Raw genomic sequence first — 23,393 nt, forward strand, 5'->3', positions numbered from 1 at the left:
ATTAGAATCCCAACAAAAATCTCCAAAACACACTTCATCCTTTTTGAGACAATTTCTCAAATTGTATCTTTTTGATATAAATTGTCATTCCATAATTTGAGCACTCCAAAAGAAACAATTAAAACTAAGTAATCAGACACCTACTGTTTGAACTAACTGCAAACTAAAGTCTAGATTATTCCTTACAATTCGTTCTGCACTTGGATCAATGTCTAGGAATTCCCTATTCAAACACTCTTTCCAGATTTTAATAACAGTTTTTCTTAAGTACTTAAGGAATAATTTCTCACCAATTCAAGAGGCCACTTGATGGAAGTGGCAAACAGAGAGGTTTAACAGAATAAAGATAGTACCATGACATAAAAATGGTTTCCTGTACGTTCTATCATTCATCTGAAAACATCCTTCAGAAAAGTTTTCTGCAAACCAATAAAATCTCAGTTTCAAAGTGACCTTAGGCTGTCACCTAATCCAGTCTCCTACTGAAAGCAGGATTACACAAAAACTATCATGAAAACAGACTCTGTTAAGAAAGACATGCTCTAAAACTCCTTGAGAAGAAAACCTAACAAACAGTAAGCTGACAACAGTAATCAACTAAAAGGCATTTTCCCCAATGTTTATTGTAAAAAAACACACAACATGCATTATTCACACCTACCTTGCAGAAACATTGGTAAAGTGCATATATGATGATATGACTACACCTATCCTTCCTTTTCCTCCCTGTATTAGGAAAAAGGGAATCATAACTTACATTATGTATTACATTATTGGACATTATTATATTTAAGACTCATACTAAATACAATTTCAAGGCAAGAGATTCAGAGTCCTTTTGCCCATGCACCCTGGGTTGATGGAATGGTGGAAATAATGGGCAGCAGCTTATCTGTCAATGTAAGCTGGCTCACAAATGACATAAAAAAACACTAAGTAGAATTTCTACGTGCATGCCTGTCAAATCTTACCAATTAAGAGGAATCAACTGGGAAAAAAGAAAAAAATTGTATGAACTACTCTAATTTTGTATTATTTTTTTCAGAGGTCATTCACAATAAGTCTAGACAATGCTGCAATTCCCAGGATGAAATGCTATAAAATACCTATTTTAGAAAGAATAGGCCTTTCTGGCATGTTTTCACATTTTTACTTCCCCAGCACCTGAGATTTATAGTAACTGATTTTCTGTGGATAATTTTTAAAATGTTCTAAAGTATTTTTAAATAATTTACATAACAAATGCAGTAAAATTTAACAAGCAGTAATTCTCAAAGTTTTCAAAATATTTTCAGTCTCTCAGCTGATAGTAGTTGGCTGTATCTATTTCTGTGGCTGGAAACCTATATTAGCAAAAGGCATTAATCAAAAACATGAATTATCAATTTGTATATGATTGTGTACCTAGAAATACTTCGTTCCCTTTTGTTCCATGTATGGGCCATTTTCCTGGCTGCATTCCTGCAACTAGTAAGATTTCAAGTGTTTCATACAATGACATTCTGCCTGGAAGAAATTTGGGACTGGAAACTACACAACCTGATTTGAAGTTTCCAACCCATTATCACCATCATTTTGTTGAGAGTAACATCTGCCAGTGATACAAAGATATCAAGATTGCATCAAGTGTCATGAGCACAGCTACCAACCCAGTTCTGAATTCATTTTATCCAAATTTAACTAAGGTTTTTCTTTATTTCTGTTTATTGCGAGCAAGCAGGAGGAAGCAACACAGCACACTGGTAGCATTGCTCTAATGCACTGCAATGATGCTGTCAATTAAAATCCTTCAAAAGTATCCAGAAGGTCCTTAATGACCTGATTTCCTACAACCATACAGAGTCTAAAGACATGATCTGTGATACAGTGCCTATCTTTTTCCAACAACAAAACTCATGAGTGTCACAGAATATATGAGTGTCACCATCAAGCTGGAAAACCCTCAAGCTTCTAAATACATCTACAGAAGTAACAGTGACCTTTGAAGGATGAAGTAACATCGGTTCATGCTATACCTGCAGAAAGGGCTAGGACTTAAATCATAAAAAAGAAATCTTTAACAAGCATAGAAGGTCAGTGGATTTAAACTTATTTACATCAACAGAAGATCTGGCATACTGCTGCCAACACTGAAAACAGATCTAACTTCTTTTTTTTTTTTTTAATAAGAAAAGTAAAGGACAAGGTTTTTGAAAATGAATACAAAGTCATGCACAGCACTCACTCTGCAATGGATCACCACCACGTGTTGAGGATCATTGTCCAGCCAGGACTCCATAGCCTTGCAGATGGTGCACACCTTATCAAGAAGTGGAGCATGGAGATCAGGCCACCCCACATCCATAATCTGCAATTAAACCAGTAACATTTACGAGAAACACCTTGACACTAGTATCACATACTAAATTCTGGACTCAAATAAATGTCATGGTTGAAAATCTCCACAACTTTTCCCATTTCATAATCATAATCATGCAATTCAATTGTCATGATGCTTACAGGTCTCTACAGGGGAGGAGGGAATTTGTGGGTTTTTAAGATACTAGTACTTTTATAAAAGATAAACAAAAAACTTCCTCCTCCTTGCCCATCCCAATCTCACCAAACACTTAGAAGTGACAATATTTCTGAAGGTCTTGATTTCTTACATGATTTTTTGTCTAGAATTTCTGGTATTTTATACCAGTAAATTCAATTAGAATTAGAGCAAATAATGATTTTTGATGGCTTTCATTTTACTTTCAATTTATTTCCTTCATGTGCAACATGATAACAGCATGTAAAAATTTTGTTCAGATTTTCTATTCACTACATAATACAGTTTACTAAGCCTATTTTTATTATATGCATATTTACTAACAAAACATATGCAATACATACATATTATGCATTCAACATATGCCTAATATTAAAAAATACATCCTTCATGATCAATAAAGCATGCAAAAATTTAAAATTAAGAGGGGTTTTAGTACTTTCCTCAGGTAGATTTTCTCTGTAAATCTACTGCTGTAAATACACATCTGTGCCACTCTGTCTGGCCTTATAACAGATGCTGAAGTGTATCTGCACACCATTTCTTACAGCAAACAAACACATCAATTGGTGAGAAGGAACAAGAGTCAGATATCAATCATTCTGAAATTTCTTATGTCTCTATTGTGCAGAGAAGCAACTACTCAAAAATAGTACAAGAGAGAAGTCCTTATCTGAATCAAGTTCACTAACTTCAGCTGACTGTATATTACAGTACACAATCCCCGCATCCTGTGACTGCACAAAATAGTATACTTGAAGTAAAATTTGTATCACCCAACAGATGTTTTTCAGAAGTCACAACAGGCTTATGGTCCTGTGTATAAAACCTAAGAAAACAACAGGAATAGCTGTGTAAAAATAAAACACAGATCTAACAGAACTTGAGAAAAAATAAGAGGATGCATGTGGGGTGTTTTAGTATCTTCCAAAACTACTTCTCTTACTCTGTATATCAACACTTGCATAGCTTCAGGGCTTATCAGGCCATTTAAGTTGTATTTAACACTAGAAAACTATGTTATGGAAGACAGTTGATACCTTTGGGTTAAGCTTGGCAAGGTCATACCTCTTTTCAGAGAGGTTTAATACCTGTTCAGAAAGAAAGAAAAAAATAAAAAAATATTAACCATCAAGACTCTATGTCATGGTTGGACACTGGCGCAATGCCAGCGTCCCCATGAAAATGCACCTTCTCTAAATAAATGCTGTGAGATGTTATCAGGAATAGAGCAGAGCAGGCCCAAGCTTAATAACAAAGGAAAAAAAACTTTATTAAACTACTACTAATACAGAAAACACATAAACTAAATCTAGGATGAAGACCCTTTAAAACACCCCTCCTCCTCCCAATTTCCAAAAACACCCAGCCATGAAACATCACCCGGGATTCCTGATCAAATTACCACCCTTCAGGTAATCCATACTCAAACTATCAAGGGAGAGAGAAGTCTCTCTTGCACTACAGACCCCCCAGGAAACACAGCTGCCACCCTGTGTTTCCCTGTCACACATGGCAACCGCCCGGAAAAAAAAATCTGCCAGTGTGACACTCTCCATTCCATGTCACAGTGCTCTCACCACTGTGCATGGACAGACTGCTCATAGGGCTCCTTTAAGGATGCTTTGCCATGGACCCAAAAATACAACAGTTCAGTTTCTCATCCTGGGACTACAGTCCCCCCCCCATTTTCCCCTGGGGCCGAGGGGTCCAAAAACAAGAATCATCTTCTTCCCGAAGACAGAGGGTATCACCATTCCCTCCTCAGCTTTCTTCTGTTCTTGCCATTCCTGTGCTGTTTGAAGCTGAAACAGGTCTCCCTGGGTCACCACTGCATCCCCCTAAAATGCAGTCTCTATTGCAGGAGATTTTAGTTCAGTCCATGGCTAACAAGAAAAGTCCAGCTAAAAGCTACTTCATCATCTCCTCCCGCTTAAATATTTCTTCTTCTAACATCTCAGGTCTCGGACTATCTCTCTTCTACTACAAATCAAGGAGGAGTAATACTTTTAAAAAGCCTTCATTTCCTGGAAAGGGTTAAACGTTCAGACTCCCTGGATGGCTGATATCGCGGTCCGGTGTTCCGTCTCCCACGCTGGACATCCTCCCCCTTCTCTTTCTCCTCTGCCGGCAAATTTCCAGGTGCCGCCAGGCTCTCTGTCTCTTTCCCTCTTGCGGGGGGGGGGGACAAAGGCATCTCCACTTCTCTCCACCCTTCCGTCTACAGGAGCTGGCTTGGTTCCAGACCCTCAGCCCCTCGGCCTACCTGGACAAGGCCGCGTGGCTTCCCCTCCCCCACCCAGCCTAAGGCTGGGCAGGGGAGAGTCTGCACTCTCTGACGACCGGAACCAAAAGAGACAGTTCTCCTGGGAGTTCTTGCTTTTAACCCCCTGTGTTCTCAGAGGCGTGTCCATACTTTCAGTGGTCACTCCAGGTGCCAATATCCAAACCTGACCACTGATTGGTTTGACCCAACTTCCTGGAAAAAATTCACTTCCATGTCAAACCTCGACACTCTATAATTTATGTAGTAAATAGATGTATTTGAAACATAAAAATTACCAGAAACTACAATGATATGGCTTCAGGTTTGCCCTCTGTTCTACTAAACTAAATTAACATTTGACATTAGGTAGCACTAGTGAATGTATTTTAGATATTTAGTTATTTTACAATAAAACTAAAGCTAAACTTAAATGCACATTTTGAAAAGGGACAATAAATTCTACTACACCTTATTTATTTCAAATGGCTTTGAGTCAGAGGTATACTGAGAGACCTGGCTACCATGAAATATAATGTAGACCATAAGAATTAACAATGAGAAGTCTGGGAGTGATACACTGTTAAATATTTGAATTCGTGTGCCTGACAAAAAAGTATTGGTCTGTCAAAACTTTGCAGGGAAGATATGACATACCTATTTAGCTATAACTTAGCCTATGAGATCTTCCAACTTTTCTGTTAACCCACTCACTCCTTTCACTGTAGTGAAAGGAAAACTGTCGCCCTGGTTATCAAGAGTTTTCTAAAGCCTTCTGAGTTTATATTCTTGTAGAGAACTTTCTCACACAACTTTCTGTAAATAACCTATTGTTTTGCATTCTTTCATAGAGGAGGAGAAATTTGATGTACAGGTAGTTTGTCCAGTGTCGTTGGAGAGGTGGCACGTTCACCCTCCAATCCACTGGCATCTTTTGAGAACTATAAAAGATTGGAGTCAGAAAAAATAAATTAGTCTCTTCATCGTGACCAAGGCTGTGGTGCGTCGTTTTTGCTTGTGTCATTTGGTGACAGAAAACAACTAGAAAAAATGATAAATGCTAATCAGTAGTATATGTTCTGTTATCTGAGACCTTGACCCAATAGAAGAGTAGAATTTTTCCCATCTACTTCAGCAGGATTGCTGACTTGAATACTATTTTGTGGAGGTTTTGGGGTTTTTTTTCTTTGCTGATTCACATGCACCTCTTGAGCAGGCTGAAAAGGTATTCAAAACATGAGAAACAAAAGGTAGTTCAAAAACAAACTCTCTGAATCTACAACCTGGCTGTGCTTTGTCAGGTTATTTTGCAAATTTGCAGAGACACATTTGGAGCAGATGGCATCAAGCTTTCTTTTTATCAGGACAGCTAATTTCCAAAGTACCCATTAGAAAATAAATTAATAAATAGAACAGAACTAGAACAAAAAACAAAAAAAAAACCAAAAAAAACAAAAAAAAAAAAAAAAAAAAACCAAAAAAAAAAAACCAAAAACAAAAACAAAAAAAAAAAAGAACCAGACTTACCATATATAAGATTTTTGTAATACAATGAAGTATTAAGTGAGATTAAGTGTAGTGGAGAGACTACAAGCTTACAGTGTTATTGCACGGAAATGGCCAGAGAAAAGGTGCATTTGAACCTATAAAGCTTTACACACAGGTCACCTTCAAACTATTAGTAATGTGTGCCTTATAAGCTACCAATGCCTGATGGAAGGGAAGCCAAGGGCGGCAAGGCAGCATGCTGAGGACATCAGTCCACATCACAAGTTCAGTCTGGTTTATAACGCACCTATGACATCTCAGTTTGTGAGAAGAACATAATGTGTTTAAATCATTAGTGGAATCTCTCCAGTAACTAATTTCTACTGTGAGTAAAGTTCATGTTCCTGAAGTCATGGATTTAATTCTAACAGTTTACACACAATAAAAAGACAGTACAAGAAAAAAAGTAAATTAAATACTGGCCTTGTTTTAAGTTCACCATCATAGAACAAGCTGAGACAATATATGCCATGGCAGTAGCCAGTAAACAGCACAAGAGATTAACAGCTTTTTGTCAAGATTGAAAAAAAAATCTGCACACGGAGCTCACTATACGTTTGTTTGATTTCCTATAGAAAATTAAATGGCATGAAAAATGTGCCTAAAACAAGTTAATGAGGAAGAGTTGGACAGAACACATCAACAGCAACCCTACTTTTCAATGTTGCCTTCACAAGTGAAAACATGACAGTGAGAGACTATCAGATACCCACCTGAGAACCCAGATGTAGCTCACTGCTACAAATGAAGAACACACTCCTCATTGCAGGGTGTGTATCTTTTAAGAGCATGCTTTGGACAATAAAAATGGTCAGTGCAATTATTCTTCAGCATTTGACTATGTGTTTTCACCACATCACCACAGAGACTGTACTGCCCCAGCAAAAAAAGTGTTTTCAATATCTAGCAGCTTAAAACACTACTGAAAATCCTGAACTTTATTACAAGGCTGTAAAGATGGCCCAAAGAGTGACTTTTAGTTTATAAAGGTTTATGTGGACATAAAGTAGTCTTCCTGCATGACAAAGGAATATGTGTCACAAACGGCTGATCTTACACGTACCAAGTAATTATCACCGTGTTTGGATTTGAGCATTTGTGTTACTTCTTGTAGATTGTCGAGGTAAGTTTCCTCAGAACAGCCAGAAGGGAAGGACACAGCAATAATCCGCTCTGTGATGTAAATGAGGTCAAGTTCAGAGCCTTCCTCCATAATGTGATCAAAGTCTGCACTTCTGGGAAGAAATTAGATGTGGCAGTTTAGAGTAATGCAGCCAAGAAGAAACATAGCATATTAATGAGAAGAAATTGCAACTTAGACTCCTACAGCCAAGCATCAGATGTTTCCATGAATTTCATTAGAATTACAACTCATTAAATGCCTACAGAGCTCAAAGTATTCAGTTCAGAACACAAATGGAGTTCTTCACCAGAATTCTTTACATCAAAACTGTAGGGAAAAATCTCTGCAAACAATAATGTGGGAAATTAATACAAGCACAACAAATTTGTGAGTCAAATAGAAATGTATAGGTACATCTGTCTGTACGCATCTCTCTGTAGAATTCTGCAAATGCTTTATAAATTGGAAGCTTGACCAGCAATCTGTAAAACACTGCAGATCTTGAAGCCTGCTCCGAGTAAAACTTAAGTGAATCTAAAACCAGTCCCCAGAGTACAACAGACGTGAATGTAATTAAATTAATTTCCCTGGTTAGTCTACAAATACTTGTCTTTCTTTTCCAGGTGATGGAACTTTTCCACAACTTTGTCCTTCTTAATAAAGTATCAGAAGATCACCTCAGTAAATTCATCTAGTCATTTTCTCACAAAAGCATTGTAAAAATGGAACTTGCATAGCAGATCATATCTTGCAGAAGACTGAACTCACAGAAATCACAAGCACAAATAACAAAGCCTAAGCCCACCACTGCACCACATGATGCTGCTACATAAATTTGAAAGAAATACTTGCCGTGATACTTTGTCACAACTGAAAAACGAGTTCTTCAAAACACTGCTGGAATTCTGGAACAAAGAAAGCAGAAAAATCAATCCAGAATCTTAACTTGCTGTCACTGATGTCAATGTTTCTGCCGTTTTTCCTCATTTATGATTTGAAAGACTATAAGAACAAGAGGATACAAGAGGATCATTGCCCTATGTTTTGAATGCAAACACTGTAGTTATGCCCTAGTTTTGTCTTTAAGAGCCTCTTCCAACTCACTACTGCCAGAAGTCTTTTGTGACATTTTTAGTGCTCTTCTTGGCATTAAGATTAGAGAAAATGTAGTGGGCTTTGAGAAAATGTAACTTGAATTTTTGTATAAACCTGCAAAAGAAGTTCCTCTCCACTGATTTTCTTAGGACAATATTGAAATATATACTTCTGTATCAGACTCCTGAGAATTTAAATATTGAAATATGTATACTACTGTACCAGACTCCTGAGAATTTATTCCTGAGAATGTGTAGTAGTTTACTTTTGTGGTTCCATTTGTGCAGTAATAGTAACTATGAATGAAAAAGTGTAAAAATATACTCCCATATGAACCATAGTAATAGAATTTGTCTCACCTAATTGTAGTTGTCTTAGATTTAAGCTCCAGTGTGATTGTCACCCAATCTGTTACACATGTAACAGAGAGAAAGAGACATCTGGAGGGGGCAGTACCCCTTCCTTCCAGGACAGGTTTAAAAAGAAAAAACCCTACAAAAAGACAGCTACTAATATACAAACATTAAATAAAAATAAATAATATGATTCAATTTACATTTAGCTATGTCTATATATATTTTTAGCTTGTGTATATTTTATTTTATGTAGTTTTTAATTCATGTGTTTTGTATATTTTTTAATTTAGCACTTAGATATGGATATATTTTGATACAGAAAATCAGAAGTTCAATTTAGTATCATGCATCAGTAAATCAACAAGAGAAAGAGTACTCCCTCCTCTCCCAGCCCTGAATTCATGCTTAATATACAGACACATGCACATAAAAGCTTATTTATTAAGAGTTACAGCTGAAAAATTGATAAACCCTATCTATTTGGGCTACACACAACAAGTATTCCCAAACCAGATAAACTGAGTTTGAATGGAAGATGCCTTAGAATTTTCCATAAAATGATGCTGTGTATCAAAATCTGGGAATAGCTAGGACACATATAAGCATGAAAGTGGCACTTTTTCTTTCAGAATTTCTCAAAATGAACTGTTCTGGCAAATTTTAAAGCACAACTGATGGCATAAGGTGCACGTCATGTAAGTGTTTGGTCCCAGTTTCACTAGTTTCTGTCTTTACTTATACAACAGAAGAGGAGGAAACTTCATGGTATTTTCAGCCTCTTTTTACCCAATCCCTTCTTAGAATTTTAAAGGCTTTAGATAATATACCACGGGTGCCAAAACAAGTAAATAACTATAACTGAAATTCAAGACATAGCTTTTGGTGTATTTTGTTTTGGTCTTGTAAATAGAAAGCAATTAGAAGCAGGATTCTACACTTCCTTGGCTTCTGTTGGTGACAGATGTATCCATTGCTTAAGTACTTCTGTGATTTACTAAAAATTTCATGACTAAACTGTCATGTATCCTGAATAATCAGACACTTAAAACAGCTTCCTCTGGTAAGAAACTTAGTCATAAAATCATTCTGTATTTCACACTGTTGTGCCAGATAAACTAGAATAAATCCTAGTAGCATGCAGTGAATAAGCATATGAACAATAACATAATGCAAACCACTAGCAAAAAGAACCATTAGTGAGATATATATTTACTGTATGCATGCTGTGTCACCAAACCATCAGAAAACAAGTTTCTCCAAAGAGGATTCAGCAGCACAGGGCAGACAATCCATAAAGGCAAATCATCTCCATCCAAGTGAAAACAAACACAGCTGCTTGCTACACACTGGAGTGATAATGGCAAAAAATTTGACTAACCTTCCAGGACAGCAAATGCCATCTGGCATATCCCAGAATGGACAATTAGACAGAAAATCTCACAAAACTATGTATGATTTTCATTTCCTGACAACTAACAACAGTAGAGAAGATGCAGGGCAATGAAAAATACCTGGCTAAAAATTTAGAGTTGTAACTACAATAGATTCAGTGAAACTAATGCTTGATATGTTGTGAGTAGGACAGACCACCCTGAGAGTATTCTTCTGTTAATTTCTCCCCGTGATTTTTGTTCCCCTGCTTCCCTGGGAATGCCTGGCAATGCTGCCATAACCTGTACACCTGACAGTATAACCAGTCATATAAGAAACAGTTTTCAATAAAGTAAACAACTTCTATTCACCTATTTATTCCGTTTTAAGCAATTTTGATATTCCAAACAATACCGCATAGAAGTTATCTCTGTGTAAGCAAGTGGAAGGAACCATTTGGTCAAATTTACCTGCATTTGCATGAAAGCCAGCAGGTAGAGGCAATAGCTTCTCAACAAACAACCATCTTCTCTCCAGTCACAGATTTGAATTAATAAGCAAATTCATTGCATCCAAGGTACTGTCATTGCCCTTTTCCAGTAAAAACTCAAGCCATACAATTCTCTCCTTTGACACAAATTGTATTCCTTCTTTTACCACCATTGGCTCCTGCATCTAGTACTGGACTCATCACAGAGCTTGTGACACCAACTTTCTCAAAAATTAAGTCCTTAGACAAAACCATCTGTATTAGTTTTGCACAGCCTGGTTTTTGGTAGCAGGGGGGCCAGAAAGATGGCTCCTGTGGGAAGCTGCTGGAAAAGTCACAGGTTTTGCTCCTAGTCAGAGAAGAGGAGGAAGTGAGAACATGTGAAGGAGAACAACATGGCAACACCAAGGTCAGTGGAGAAGGAAGGGGAAAATGCGCTCCAGGCACTGGAGCCAAGATTCCTCTGCAGGCCATGGTGAAGACCATGGTGAAGCAGGTTGTCCCACTGCAGTCCATGGGGGATGTAGAGATCCACTCGTAGCCCATGGGGGAGGTGTCCACATTGGAGCAGGTGGATGCCTGGAGGAGGCTGTGATCCAGTGGAAGACCCAGTGGAGAGAGAGGGTACCTGCTTCCAGGCTGGAGCAGCCTGTTCCTGGAGGACTGCACCCCGTGGAAAGAGAGACCCATACCACAGCAGTTTTGGAAGGACTGTCTGCTGGTTGGAGGGAGTCACATTGCAGCAGGTGTGGAAGGCTGCTGCTTGTGAGAGTGGACCGACACCAGAGAAGTTAATGGAGAACTGTCTCCCATGGGAGGGACCCCACAGTCTCATGGGGGAAGGACTCCTCTCCGAGAGCAGCAGGAGAAAAATCTCGGTTATGAACTGACCAAAATCTCCATGCCCTGTCTCCCTGCACTGTCGGTGGGAAGGAGGGAGGGGCTGGGGGGAAACGGTGTTTAAGTGCTTATTTTACTTCTCATTATCTTCCTCTGATTCTGTTAGTAATAAATTTCACTTTGCAACCTTAAGTTGAGCCTGTTTTGCCCTTGAAATGTTTTCTCCCGGTCCTTATCTAAACTCATGAAGCCTTCATTACCTTTTTTCCCTTCTCCTCTGCCCACTTGTGGCAGGGGAGGACAAGCAAGTGACTTTCATGGTGCCTGGCGTTGGGCCATTGTCAAACCATGACACCATCCCAGAGTCTCCTACAGCCAAGACAAGACATGATACAGAAGCTAAGAAACAGTCCTATATTTAATTCTGAATCATTTTCACCAGCTCACAACAGTCACTAGACTTAAGTTTCCCAGTACAGCCTGCTGCCAATGCAAGTGTAGAAAGTGAGCCAAGCAGTCCAATTAAACTAAAGCACAGATTGAACAAAGCGGACTTTTGAGATCAGCCCTGTTTATTCACCTTCTTCTGACACCAAAGAGGGTGATTTTCTTAATGGATTTCCTGACTTGCTTCAAATAGCAAGCTTGTGCTTGTCCCACACAGCAAACAGCATCTCATCTTTATAATCTTACTTGAGCTGCTTCACAGCTTCAGAGCAAAAACATGACAAAGGTCATATACAGGACATCTCACACCATGTGGCACAGAGATAGCATTGAGATAATTTTTCCACAAATCCAGAAACAGAAGAAATAAGAAATAACCTTTCTGCTAAATCTGCATCCCCTGTCCTATGCTGAAAGACTGTCTCTCAAAGAAATCGAGACAATCAAGTAAAAAATAATGCCTGCAAAAAAAAAGTAACTGTAAAAAAAGTCATTATCTCAGCTAGATGATCATTCTCAACTTTTCCAAGAACAGAATAAGGAAACTTGGGTTACAGCCGGTAGGCTTACATACCTCATTAGGCTTACATAGTTCATAGGCTATCCTCTAACAGAGCTTCTGACACCAGAAAGATTATGAAAAGGACAAAGGATGAAGGTGTGGGAAGTAGTAAAGGTAAGAAGATCTCTAGAAAGCTGTAAAAGCAGGCCTTAGAAACAGAAAGAACACACAAAAAGAACACTTTTTTTTTTTTAACACAGTCGTTTAGTCTTCAGGCAACTTTAAGAAGTAACAAAAGCAGAATTTGTGAGTTGAAATACATGGGAAAATGTTTTGCCAAAAAACAATTCACAAAAGGTATAGAGCAAAATCGAGTGTTATACTGGTGCTGGCTAGCTTTACTTGCTTCTTGCAGTACTGATTTGCCTGTAAAACAACCAAAACCAAATGTTTGAGTGACCTTAGGCAAGGCAGCAGGCTCAGACACCATATGCCTGTCCAATTCAAACCTGGAAAAACCTTTTTCAATCTGTCTAGTCGGTGTGCCAGTAAAATATTAGCCAATACCTATATATTATGATCTCTTGACCAAAAAACAATAGTAAGCCAGGTGAAGTTGTCAGTGGGAGCAATCCTATAGTTAATCGGGACATTTAGACTAAAGAACTTCCTAAAGCACCTTCTAAAGCCCAGGGATTGGAGATTCTTAGTTCCTTAACAATATATTTCTGTCTTACGTTTTTACATAGCAATTGGTGAGACAATAATCCTCCAAAATACAATGTCATTCCCAATTACCCTGCTTACAGAAACTCGAGTTTTTGGTGTAATTACTCGGATAGTTGGGGTGGACTTTACCAGGGTTGAAAATATCCACGACAATTACCAAAAGGATGTTAGTTCATTTGTGGAGATAGGACTTAACATCATGCGTTGAAGGTAGTCCATGCAGTATTAGACAACTTACTGTGCTAGCACCTAGTACTAAAACCTAGTATTAGTCATTAAGAAGAAACATAGAGTAAAAAGATTCACCCATCAATATGAAGAAAATTGTAACAGTGATTTTAGGCCCTAGAAAGCTGTGAAAAGACTTTCAGCAGGTTTGCTTCTATCCCAGCTTACTTCGGCCATGGCATTGAAACAGTTATATCAAGTTAGACATTGCCTGAGTAAACAAACCAATGCCACATCCATTGCAATTAGTGATATGCTAACAGACGTCAGCAGTGTTAGACATACTACTCTTCAAAACAGAGTAGCAATTGATTATCTTTTACTGGCACATAGACATGGTTGTGAGGAATTTGAAGGATTGTGTTATATGAATCTGTCTGGCCATTTTGAATCCATTCACAAAAGCATACAACAGCTGAAAGATCTAACAGCTCAAATCAAAGAAGACAGTAGATCATAGACAATTTGTTCAAAAGATAGAGCTTTGCACCTTAGTTAAAGAAACTTTGTAAAATAGGTTTATATGTGTTAGTAGTTTTAGTGGTGATACTAGTAGTAGTATCTTGTATACTTCAGTGTGTGCAACAAATGATAGACAAAACTATCAAAGAAGTTTTTATCGTACAAGAGAAAGATGTAAGAAATAGAATCACAGAAAATTCTCAAGATCATACAGAGATAGTAGATTCAAGTATAGACATAAATGAAGGCTTTAAGTTAAGACCTTGGAACAAACAAGACTTATTAGAACAGTAAATAGTAACTACTACCAGATTTTACTTATATTCTTTGAATATTTTTTACAGCAGATCTTTTATAGCATTAAAATTGCTGTAGTGTAAAATAGCAATGCTTAAAACAAGCAAGAGAAGTACCTCAAACAAGCAAAAAGAAATACATATTATAATAGAGCTAACACAAGGTAGTTAATAAACTACAAAGTTAAGAAAGTTTCTTCGTAGCTGTGCCGAGAGGGAAATGTGTGAAATAGTAAAGGCAAGAAGATTTCCAGAAAGCTGTAAAAGCAGGCCTTAGAAACAGAAATAACAGAAAACTTAGAGCTAGCTGCAGCTGCGAAGTCTGAAAGTAGAAAAAGTTACAATAGTACAGCAAGCAAGGACATGAAACAATAGCTTGAGATTCAGGCTTGGCTAAGATAGACCTCAAGACTGCAGGAAAATATGCTTATCAAGACAACAGAAGTTTTAAGCTTAATAATGGTGTATTGTGTATTGTTAATAGAAGGCATACATGCAAGCATTGTGTGAAGCAGGCGTACGTGCGCTTTTAGTGATTGGCTAGAACAATTGTCCGTAAGCTTTAGCAATACACTATTGGCTATAAAGTTTTTAAAATGCTCTGTAACAAAGAAATCTTTGGCTGCTGCTGGTTGTACATGAGCTGCTGACATCTTTCTACTGTCTTAACCATGTAATGAGGCTGATGCTGCAGTAAAGCTCAAGGAACATATCCCAACAGTCCCGTCCTGTTTGTGAAAAACCCCAACACACAAGGAAGTTCAGTTTTGCCTCAGACAAATTCATTTGCATTTTTGCAGTATACTCAGTTACTACACAGCTCTGGAAAAGTAAGTAAATCAAAAACCTAATATGTGACCTACTAGCTTCCAATACCAAAGTAAAACTAGACATGTGGACCACACATGGGCTTAATAAATCCTACATGGGATTATGACTTGCCCCTTTTGAGACTGGAATCAAAGAAAGGCTAAGAAAGCCAAATGAAAAATCAAGCAGTTGCCTTTCCTAAGACCCTGTTGCTGGCACTGAACTACAATACAATAGTATCAGTAGAATGATATAGCATCTTCTTAAACGTTATCTCAGCAAAATATAAGAAAATCTGGTTTCAAGGACTGGGTTGTTCTAAACAGCTGAGTCAGCTGTACATCAACCATATATATGTTCCTTTGAGGAACTACACTGCTGCAAACTCAGAGCTACAAGATCTGGCATGCATTCATGTACCTCATCTGTTTCTGTCGTGGGCTCGCTCTTGAATGAAAGCATTAACAGGCATAAGGATTGATGAGTAGAAACCACAACTATCTGAAATGTCAATCAATGACAAATCTGTGACTTAAAGGTATCAGGACATTTTGAAAGAATGACATTTATCTACTTCAGATGTAAGTATTTTATTTGTGCCTATTTTTAATGGTGCTATAAGCAACAGAGGATTTGATTAGCTAATATGCATAAAATTACATGGATTTTACACAGATTTTAATAATCTTATGAAACTTCTTCTGTGTGATTGTTCACCATTCAAACAGCATAAATAAAAATACAAATAGAGAGACTCATCAGCAGGATACCGGAATGCATTTGAACCAGATCTGTGATGTATTTTCATTCCTCAAGCCATGGACAGGAATCAGAAGAAATTCTCCAACCTGTTCCAAAGCACAGTGTAATAGTTCTATACACTCCAGCATACTGCAGAAAAAGAGGGCAATGAACTACACTGATCGTTGGACTGTACACCATAATAATTCCTACTGATACAGTGAAATATGTTTGGATGTTTTGGATGAGAACCAGAATTTGCATAATCTTTTGGCTTCTGGCTTCAGAATGATTCCAAATGCAGAAAGTATTCATGCTTTGTAAATAAAAATGTCTCTACGCTATGGTGTATCAATTCCTGAAGTAAATATTAAGTATTAATTTAAAATATTGTTTTAGTTGACTCCACAGAAGAGAGTTATTTCTACTGCAAGCAGTTATTTGTTTGAGAGTAAATTTAGTTTTGTATACGGTGGTCCATAAAGATCCTGATCTGTTCCCTTGTGCAGTGTAACAGCAGGAATCCAGACAGATGTGACCCTTGCAAATGGCAGTGTCAACAGAACTTATAAATCCCTGATTGCTTTCTCTCTGTCTCTTAGCAGCTGGCAAACTGCTCCCGTGATTCTTTCCTACAACATTTCAGCCAAAACTGCCAGGCTCCACAAACAAGTTCACTGTGGGGCTTTGTAGTCCACCTCAATTTTAAAAAAAATATGTTGGACCCTTGGATATAGAGTTCTACCTACCAATCTGCCAGGGCAAGAAGGAACTAACCAGGGCAGAAAGATTATCTTCCAACTTACTTAGATTCAATAAAACAGCCCAGCTCATGTCCTGAAAGTTCCTTGTACAGTTGGGCTGTCTATCCATGGTTTGCTCTCTCTTCATAACAGAGAGAAGGCACATAGCACATTTCTGCTACTAAGAACCCTTTAGAAGAAAATACTGAATGCATGTAAAGTCATTATTCATGTGAGAATGAGTTATAATTGTGTCTTACTTAGTGTAAAATTTTACAGGTATACATGCTCACATTTAGAAAATCATATTTCTTGAAGCCTTAATTCTACAATATCCCAAGAATAGGAGTTCACACAAAACTTTGTGAGGTTAGCACCTAGCCCTAATCAGCACAATTGTCTTTTGCACTCCTGCCTGGGTGTGTCAACACTCAAATGACTGTGTTCCTCTACAAATCTATGGGGAAAATTAGTATATCCATATGTAAGTATTACTACTTTAAGTATTAGGAAAGGAGCTTGCCTCAACTGACTAAAATAATGTATGTGCTCCAACTCCAGTTGTAGCATAGTTTCATAATTATGCTGGAGCTTTGAAACAGCTTCCTGAATGAGTACTATTCACAGGCAATGTAATTAAGCACAACAGACACAGCAGAGTGTAAAGGTTTCTGCATTAATTCACACCTACCACATTGTGAGGCTCTGTATGGCATGACGAAGTAGCACCTAAGACAAAGTTTTTGTATGTATGCGTTCTATTTCCTCTAAAGAGATAGTTATGTGCAGAGTAGAAAAAAAAAAAGTGGCAGCAGAGGGAAAGCCTTCAGAATGGATCTCCTGAGTTTCTCTCAGACCTAGTTAAGATGCAAGTGATCAAACCTGAAGTAAAACTTTCACCACAAATTTAGAGCACCGATTAACTAAAAGAAGATTATGTGCACACAATTCTTGAACAGAAAATGACAGAATCATTTCTGCTAGCCTTTAGCTGAAACAAGAAGTTCAATTTATTTGTTTTAAATATGTTAATATTAAGAATAAAATAACATTCCATGAAGAAGTCCTTTAAATGTAAGAAAATGCACTTTTGATTTTCCAAGTAAGAATGTGCTATCCATGCCTCAGAGCTACCCTGAACACTAGAATAAAGCTAACAAAATTTTGAATTCTAGGTAGCATCACAACCGAGGTAAAACTGTCTTGGCTGATGTTTGCACAGCTTTCCTATAAAGCAGTAAGTGCTGACATTAGAAATATTCCATTAGCAGACACATTTCCAGAAAAAAGCAAGTTTTTCTTTCCTGGACCAGATGCCATGAAATAATATGAAAAGGAGAGAGAGAAAAAAGCAATCCCAGAGACAAGAAACAGTTAAAGCAGTTTCTTCCAGTTTAGTTAATAAAAAAAAGAACAAGAAGCATGGCACAAAATCAGAAGGAAGAGAACAGAAAGATGCACCTCCCGTTAGCACCACACAGATGGGATGTGTGCTGCAGTCACAGAACAAGACTTGCAAAAGCCTCATCCAAGCCTCATCTCATGGCTGCATCCAGCTCCACTGTCTGGGGCCAGCATTCTATGAATCACCCAGCCTTGTAGCTTTACACCTCCTCTCTTTCCAAATGGACATCTGTGTTTCAGATTGGACCTTTCTTCAGCACGTCAGTCCAAGTCAACCTTTGCTCCTGGAATATACTGGTTCAAAGAAAGTAACTACTGACAATATCAGGAAGCTTGCTAATGGTCAAGTAATAATGAATGCAGAACACAGTAAGACAAAACGCACAGCTGAAAAAACATTGCTTGCTATTAAGGCTGCATTCAAAATGCACAAAGTATTACATGTACAGGGAAAAAAAGCCAAGAATCTTGGCTTGTGTAACAACCAGTTGAAAAAGGAAACCCTCTGAAGTATTCAGATGTAATACAAAGATGCTAAAAACTTCCAACTAGCAACTAGATCAGAGAGTGATCTCATTATTTTGCTTCATGTTTGTTTCACTATAAGCAGCTGTCAAAACCAATTATTCATATGCAAATAACTAAGAAGTCTGCTCTTTTCTGATTTTTTAATTTTAGTCATTTTGTCTAGTTAAGGAGGAAAACAGTGAACTGAAAGGAGAAACAACCATGTCACTAGACATTTTAGCAGGTCTTAATATCAAATATATTCTAGCAATTAGAAATAATTCTAATTTTACTGAAACAGAGTAGATAATAGCATGGATCCAACACAGAGATACCCTTTGTTGTAGAAAAACATTTATTATCAGCCAAAGGAAATACTGCTAATAAACATAACTTCTTTGAACATCTCCTGTCTACACAGGTAGTCAGGGATCAGAACTCTTCACACCCTGCACAGAGTGGCAGCAGCAGAAGCCTGCTGTGGAAACCCAAGGCACTGGGAATATTTCTCTGTCTGCTCTGGGGTGTCCTGACCACCAGGGGAGCACTGACTTTGACCCTCATTCATGGAGAAAACTTCCAAAGCCTCAAGGTAAACTAGAAACAACAAAAGTGTGAAACAGATTGTAAAGATTGTAGATAGTAGTGTAGTATGTCACATGGGTGAGAAATTTAGGTTTTAGGATTTTTAGTATGTTATAGATGGGTTCAAGATGGAGGATATAGGGTGTTGTCTTGAGTTCCTTTCTTCTTTCTTCTTCTTCCTTCTTCTTGGGTTTTTTTGGTATCTTGTAATTGGTAGAAAAATCCGCATTGCAGGTCTTTAGGGGTCAGTTATTGGGTTAGAAAGGAAATAATTTAGATGTCACTTCTTAATTGGGTAGCTTAGTTTTTGATTAGACTTAAAAGGCCTTGTTACAAGAGATTGTTAGCCATTTTTTGTGCTGCTTTTCCTGCACACAGATTCTGGTGCAGACAGTGTGCTGAAGTTTTGATAACAATAAACAGAAGCTGAAGACCGAAAAAGTCCAATGCGTCTCTCGTTCCTGACACAGAACTGCTCTAGGAGGGTCTCCCCTGCCAGGGGAGCCCCCAGGGAGTTGCCCAACTTGGGGCCTGCAAACTCACAACTGGTGCCCCTGCGTCAATGAAATCAAACTGAAGAAATCATCCCGTGGAGTCCCTGGAACAGAGCCAGATCCATCAAAATTCCTCCAGAGGTGAAAGGACTCAGCTATTCAACATCTCGATTCCTTGTGGCGACAGGAGTCGCATCCTGTGCACTGCTGGATGGACCTCGGGACTGATAGCTGAACCCCAGATTCCATAAGCTCCCAAAGGGACCAAAATGGGAGGGACAACTCTCGAAAAAAGAGGCAGATGCATTCCAGAAACTAGAACACTTACTGAAACAGCACCCAATTAACATCCCTGAGAAAGACTTTAAATTCCTGCTGGTGTGACCAAGGAAAACTGACCCAGCTCTTACAGAAAAAGATTGATTTAAACTCCAGTTACGGGAAGATGCTAGCATGAAATTATATAACTGCATCACCTCACAGGATCCAAATGCAGGGGCGCAGACCCCCAGGGCAACTGAGACTTTTTCCCCAGGGGCAGAAGGGCAGGGGAGCCTGCTGCCCCAGCACCTGGATTCCAGAGCTGTCCCTGAAACTCGTGACCCCCCGTGCGCACCTCCCCCTCCCCCCAATTCCCGGAGGAAGCCACTTCCTTTTGTGGCTGAAGCCACTCCCTTTGTGGATGAAGGGGATTTTCCCGTGGAGGAGGAGAGGCAACAAGTCCCAAACTTTTGAGTTCTCCTCGGTGAAGAGGAGGGAGACGGGAGACAATGTGTATTTTTTTCGATTTCCTTGCGTCTTTGCATGTTCCTGGGGTGGGGAAGAGGGGGTTGGAAGATCAACCCGTCTCCCCGCCACTTTCCCCCGCCCCTTTCCCCGCCTTGGGAGGTGTCACAGTGGCAACGCCTTGGTTTTCGGCGGGCCGCCCACAGCCTCTGTCACCGCCCAGCCTCCGAAAAAGGCATCCCAAGAGCACGCCCCGCTCAGTTAGAGCGGCCCCGGGGCTGGCCGACGCCATCCAGGTCCCTCCCACCTCCGGCCCTGAAGCCCGAACCGCGCCATGGAGGGCGGAACTCACAGCAGGCAAGTCACCACACGCCCCTCCCGGCAGTCCGCGCAGGCTCAGTCCGTGCCAGCGACAGCGCATGCTCCCTGTGCACACCTAAGGCAACCCGCGGCCCCTCCCGTCTCCATCGCAGCCACAGGCGCCCCCCCCCACTTCCTCCACTGAGGAGGCGGTCGTGCCTCGCCGGCGGCCGATGCGGTCAAGTATCGCCGAGTTCGGGCAGCTATCATTTCCCGAGGAGGCACATCCCGCTCCACTCTGTCTCCGTCAAGCAGAGGCGCTCTCCACAGACAGGGGACGCCCTGAATTACTGGGGACCAGCCGGAGAGCGGGTGGCTAACTCCCCGGTGCTCGACAGTTTGAATCCGCGAAAAGTTTACAAGATACGCAATCTGCGCAGCCAGGAGCTGCACAGACAGATCAGGCTACGCAAAGTGCGCAGCCACCACAAACAGCGGAAAATAAGGAAGTAACACAGGCCTGTGCGAGTGGAATTGCTTTTAGTGCCAGCGGGGCGGGCTCAGCGGTTCCGCGGCAATTTTTAAAGGTAACAAGTACAGCTTTGCTTTCGGCAGGTTCGCAGAGCCCGGCGGAGATGAGCCGGGGTCAGACGGAGTTTGCGAGAGAACAGAAACCGCTCGTAACGAGCGAACGGGAACACGGTCCGGATTGCGGACCGGGAGTTGCAAACACAGACCCAAAAATCACAATCGGTGCTCACTAACGTTCATAGCAGCTGCGGGGAGTCTCCCTTCCCTGCCTGCTTTCTCTCAAACGCCGACAGACTGCATGGCAACAGCCATTCCCCCGACTCCGGGAATCCAAGCCGCCGCTGATGCGGGGAGCCAAAACCTACGGCTGTATACCTGAATTCAGCACTGCCCACATTCACAGTCAGCATTGCCTGCTACAGCCCAAGCACAGGGCTCAGCAGCACCGGCACCGGCAGCGGAGGCTGGACCTGGATTGGGTTCCATACAATGATACTATCCAGCAACAACACCACTGCAGCCAGTGCAATAGTATTATAAGATATTTTTTCAAGTTTCCATTTTAAGTGAACAGAATACAGTAATTATATTCCCAGATAAATGGGAAATCACCGGACAAGACACAACACTTCTAAAATTGGAAACCACAGCTCATTCCCAGGTAAATGGGAAACCGCCGGACATGACACAGCACTTCCAAAACTGGAAACCACAGCTCAGGACACTGAACCATCGACAGCATCACAAAATAAATGCAACACACACAGGACTAACACTGTGAAACAGATGCTCATTTATTGCAATAGAGAGCTGTTCTGAAACTGAACAATACATCGGTGAAGACCATGTGCATTTTGCAAGTCCTTTCTTCTGTCCCTTTTTAAATTTTAGCCTCATTTTCACAGTGGCAAATCAAACACCTGCATCACAGTTGCCGACTAGTAGTTAACTACAGGCATCTCCCATGATTTACTTAGAAATCTACAATATTTGGCATCTCTGTTAAAAGGTAACTCCAAATGACTTTAAAAAGTTTACTTTTTTGTCTTATTTAGTTTATAAAAATTGTACTAAAAGTGTACTTATAAGTGCTGTTAGTATTGAAATGGGCTGTACTTCCTATTTGCAGAAATTTCTACATCAATTAGACAACTGGGTTCTACTGTACTTCAATAAATGTCATTAATACTACTTTTACCAGGAGTACTACAGCCAAAGTAATAAAGGGTTGGGAAGTGGCACCTAAGTTATTTTTTAAATAACATGGCATAGCAACTGGAACAAATACTAGCTAAAAGATCAATTTCATATTGAATAAAATACAAAAATTAATATTATCCTTGCAGAAAAAAGGAATTGACTTTCTGAAAGCTTCTGAATACAGTTTATGAAGACTATAATATTTCCCTTTACTTCTCCCCTGCTTGATTTTAAAAACAAGGCATGCAGAGTTCATGTCATTGTTTCTGAAAAAACTCAGTGGTGGAAAAAAACACTAATGGTCCTAATCAGAAGCTAATTTCACACAGTACAGAAACCAAAGTGCATAATTTGAAAATGGCTAGCAACAAATGCTTTATGAAGATGTGATACAAATAAGCAGGCACAAGCAGGAAAATAAATCTGGCCAAGTAAAAGAAAAAATAATAAACAAAATAGAATTACTTACACTTCTGGTTACAAGATTTTTAACCATCTCAGAGTTACTATTACTAGCCTGCAAAAGGAGAAAAGTTATCACAAACTACTTTAATTCTCCAGATAGCTTAAGTATGTTCTAAGAAATCCCCTCCTAATGGCATATACATGCATTCACAAACATACACAAAAAAATCATTCAGAAGTACACATTCATTCTGCAGTATTAATAAGCTAACGACCTTTCAAACAGATATGGAAAATTAATTAGTTTTGCATTATCGTCCTGCATATTCAGGTCTATGTGACAATTACTCAGCTACTGGGAGAGTTTATTCCAAGGTACAATATCTATGGAGATGGACATTGCTAACCACTTATTCTCTTTTGCATTTTTACCCAATCTCTCATTTTATGCTTTTTCATGAAAACAGACACTTGAGTGGACATTAATTTAGTGAACTGATGAGAATTTTCTGTAAGTACTGTACAAAAAAATCTTATCAAGGCTTTAAAACATGCTAAATTGTATCAATGGAGGCTTAAAACAAACCTTTTAAAAGGAAAGAGCCAATTCATTACTATAAAAAGTCTAATATCAGCAGTGGGACAACTAAAAATTGGCCTC

General features: G+C 39.3%; 1 protein-coding gene across 1 annotated transcript in view; it reads right to left on the reverse strand.

Annotated features, from left to right (window-relative positions):
- TNS3 (tensin 3) overlaps positions 1-23,393 on the reverse strand; it is a 136,214-nt gene that overhangs the window by 101,094 nt on the left and 11,727 nt on the right. The window contains exons 2-7 of the mRNA XM_053993578.1: positions 22,797-22,844; positions 8,323-8,375; positions 7,411-7,582; positions 3,577-3,627; positions 2,225-2,347; positions 662-726 (exon numbers count right to left, since the gene is read on the reverse strand). Coding sequence (XP_053849553.1) covers positions 662-726; positions 2,225-2,347; positions 3,577-3,627; positions 7,411-7,582; positions 8,323-8,375; positions 22,797-22,823 — 491 coding nt within the window. The 5' untranslated portion in view covers positions 22,824-22,844. The remainder of the gene's footprint in view (positions 1-661; positions 727-2,224; positions 2,348-3,576; positions 3,628-7,410; positions 7,583-8,322; positions 8,376-22,796; positions 22,845-23,393) is intronic.

The sequence above is a fragment of the Vidua macroura genome, chromosome 1, assembly GCF_024509145.1.
Source record: "Vidua macroura isolate BioBank_ID:100142 chromosome 1, ASM2450914v1, whole genome shotgun sequence".
Taxonomy (NCBI): domain Eukaryota; kingdom Metazoa; phylum Chordata; class Aves; order Passeriformes; family Viduidae; genus Vidua; species Vidua macroura.